The 2919-nt window shown below is 60.9% G+C and overlaps 1 protein-coding gene across 1 annotated transcript; it reads left to right on the top strand.

Annotated features, from left to right (window-relative positions):
- The first annotated feature begins 1532 nt into the window (after nt 1–1532).
- LOC147986490 (ethylene-responsive transcription factor 4-like) lies at nt 1533–2668 on the top strand. The gene has a single exon (XM_087544786.1). It carries the CDS (start codon nt 1635–1637, stop codon nt 2274–2276), a length of 642 nt encoding a protein of 213 aa, XP_087400912.1. The 5' UTR covers nt 1533–1634; the 3' UTR covers nt 2277–2668.
- The last annotated feature ends 251 nt before the right edge of the window (nt 2669–2919 follow it).

Raw genomic sequence — 2919 nt, 5'->3', positions numbered from 1 at the left:
CTGTGACATGATACGATTTTATGCACGTAAATTTCGCACCAGGCAGACAAAATCTAGTCTATCCAGTATACTCATCGAAACAGTCAGTACAAGTGCGGCCGTATACACCTTAAACACCGCTAAACGACCCCAAGGAAGCTTCGAGGCGACGCAACCAACAACTTCCCCCTTCGGCCGCCGGCAGCGGGCAGCGAACAGCGAGACAAATCAACCCACCGCTGGCTTTCGTATTCACCGTCCGAACAGGAACGGCGGCGACCGGCCGGTACTACCTCCGTCCCGATCCAGACACACGTAGCATAGCACGTCGGCCAATAATACAATACTCCGCCCCCACGCAGATCTCCCGCGAATCCGCCTGGACCGGACCGCTGCCGCCGCCGTGCCAGGCAAGGAAGGAAGGCGCGGTGCAGGTGCAGGTGCGGTGCGGCGGCCCACCTCCCCCGGATTATTTTTTGCAGATTAATAAAAAAAACGAGACCGCTTCCCCTTTTCCCCGTCCCCGTCGGCCCGTCCACGTCCCAACACGTAGGCCGCACCGCACCGCGGGCCACGCGGCCCGCCGCGAGACCCGGCCCCACGCGGCGGCGGGGGCGTGGCCCGTGCGCGCGCGCGCGGTGGGAAACTGCATGCCTGGCGGGCGCACGTCGTCGGGTCGGGTCGGGTGGTGGAGAGCGATCGGGGCGTGCGGACGGGGACGGCGATACCGTTGGCTCGCTCGCGGCCGCAGCAGCGCCGTTGCTGTCTGTCTTTGCGGCCGGGCGCACGGAACTGCTGCCACCGAATCGCACGCACTAGCGCACCACCACCGGCCGGTTGGCGCTTGACGCGAAAACGCACGACCGACCACGTACGTACGTACCTCAGGCCCAGTCGTCAGTGGACCGAATCGCACCGCGCGCATGTGTGGAAAGCTAAAGAGACTCTTCGGTAGAGGAAGACGCGATTCCGTATGGTCGGTAATTACCTTTCGCCGCTCGATCGGTGAGCACAAGCTTGGCAAGTGATTAAATCTGTGGACACTGGTAACGGTTGCTCTCGGTATAAGCCAAGACGGGCCACGTGCCTATGCTCTAAAAAAAGAACGCAACTGGTGCTGCTACATACGAATACCGAACCAACTAACGCTGCCGTACATGTACGACGAGGGAAAAACGGAAGCCTGAAACGTGCGCGATTACCATTCCATCGATCCACGGCCAGAATAAAAAGCTGTAAAGAGCTGCACGGCGTGAACTAACGGCGTAGAGAATCGGGGCACCTCACCCTAACCGAACCAGCACTGCTCAGTATAGTAGAGAGTGAGCAAGCGACCATCCAACCACACCGCACCTGCACTGCGCCCGCGCACCAGTACGCACACCACCAAATAATCGAAAGAAAAAAAAAAGTTAGAGGGAGAGAGGTATTAGCGGAGGAACAGACGGCGCGGGGCGGCGCGTCCACCTCCCCTCCTCTGGCTGGCTGTGGGTCAAACCGCCCCTCCCGCCGGCCCCTCCACGCCTCCCGCCTCCGCTATTAATACCGCGCCCCCCGTCGCCTCTCCTCCCCCAGCTCCAACCAGCCACACCAACCAACCAACGCCGCACCCCGCCCAGCCACCGCCACAACAACCGCCGCGTCGAACACTTGCCATGGCTCCCAAGAACGCGGCCCCCGTCGTCGCCGCCGCCGCCGCCGCGGACGCCGGCATGGAGCCGAGGTTCCGCGGCGTGCGGAAGCGGCCGTGGGGCAGGTACGCGGCGGAGATCCGCGACCCAGCCAGGAAGGCGCGCGTCTGGCTCGGCACCTTCGACACCGCCGAGGCCGCCGCGCGCGCCTACGACGCCGCCGCGCTCCACTACCGCGGGCCCAAGGCCAAGACCAACTTCCCCGTCGGCACCGTCGCCGCCTTCGCGCACGTCCCGCTCCCGCCGCCCAAGGCGCTGGCCGTCAGCCCCAGCAGCAGCACCGTCGAGTCCTCGTCCCGGGACACGCCGGCCGCGCCGCCCGCCGCCCCCGCGCCCCCGCCGGCGCTCGACCTGAGCCTGGCGATGCCGGCCATGGTGGCGGCGCAGCCGTTCCTGTTCCTGGACCCGAGGGTCGCGGTGACCGTGGCCGTGGCCGCGCCGGCGCCGGCGCCGTGCCGGTCGGCGGCGATCAGCGGCATGAACAAGGCGGCGTCCCGCGAGGAGGAGCAGAGCGACACGGGGTCGTCGTCATCCGTGGTGGACGCCTCGCCGGCCGTGGGCGTGGGGTTCGACCTGAACCTGCCGCCGCCGGTGGAGATGGCGTAGGAGATGGACCGATCTCGGTCGCCCGATGACGACGCGGCCCGGAAGCAAAGCGAAGCTCTCTCGTGGGTAGAACTTAAAGTTTAGAAGAATGGCGTGTACTTACTAGTAAGAGGTTAATCGGCCGTTTAATTGCCAGGATCGATCCATCGATGGGTAAGGGTAAGTAGGTGTACATAGATCGCGTGCGTGCGTGCGTTTTTTGCATGGGGAGGCAGGTAGCATGATGAGGAACATCCATCTATCTGCTCCCGATGTTACTTACAATTTCCTTAAAAGCAAGGGAAAAACAAAGACAAAAATGGAAGAAGCCAGTAGTAGAGCATTTTGTTCTTCAGTGTACAATATTTGATCTCCGTCTCTCTGATTAATGTGAAATTTATGATTTCCATTCTTGTCGATGTGTTGCTCTTCCTTATTCGGTGTATGGCTGTTGTGTATGATTTCTCTCTGATTCGTGGATCTGCCTTGAGTACTTACTGGCATGCTAACAGTAATCATAATATGGTTGTTTTGGGTATCTACTAACTTGTTTTTCGAAGGAAACTGGTTTGTAGCAAGTTCTTATGTTCTGACCAGCAAAAGAAACTACTCCGTGTTACTGTGTTCGTGTCGTGCAGAGACGTTCAGTCCCTCTGGTGTGACT

The sequence above is a fragment of the Triticum urartu genome, chromosome 2A, assembly GCF_056163025.1.
Source record: "Triticum urartu cultivar PI428250 chromosome 2A, HENAU_Tu73, whole genome shotgun sequence".
In the NCBI taxonomy this organism is placed as follows: Eukaryota; Viridiplantae; Streptophyta; class Magnoliopsida; order Poales; family Poaceae; genus Triticum; species Triticum urartu.
The sequence above is the reverse complement of the archived record's forward strand: the minus strand, read 5'-3'. Positions and strand labels throughout refer to the sequence as shown.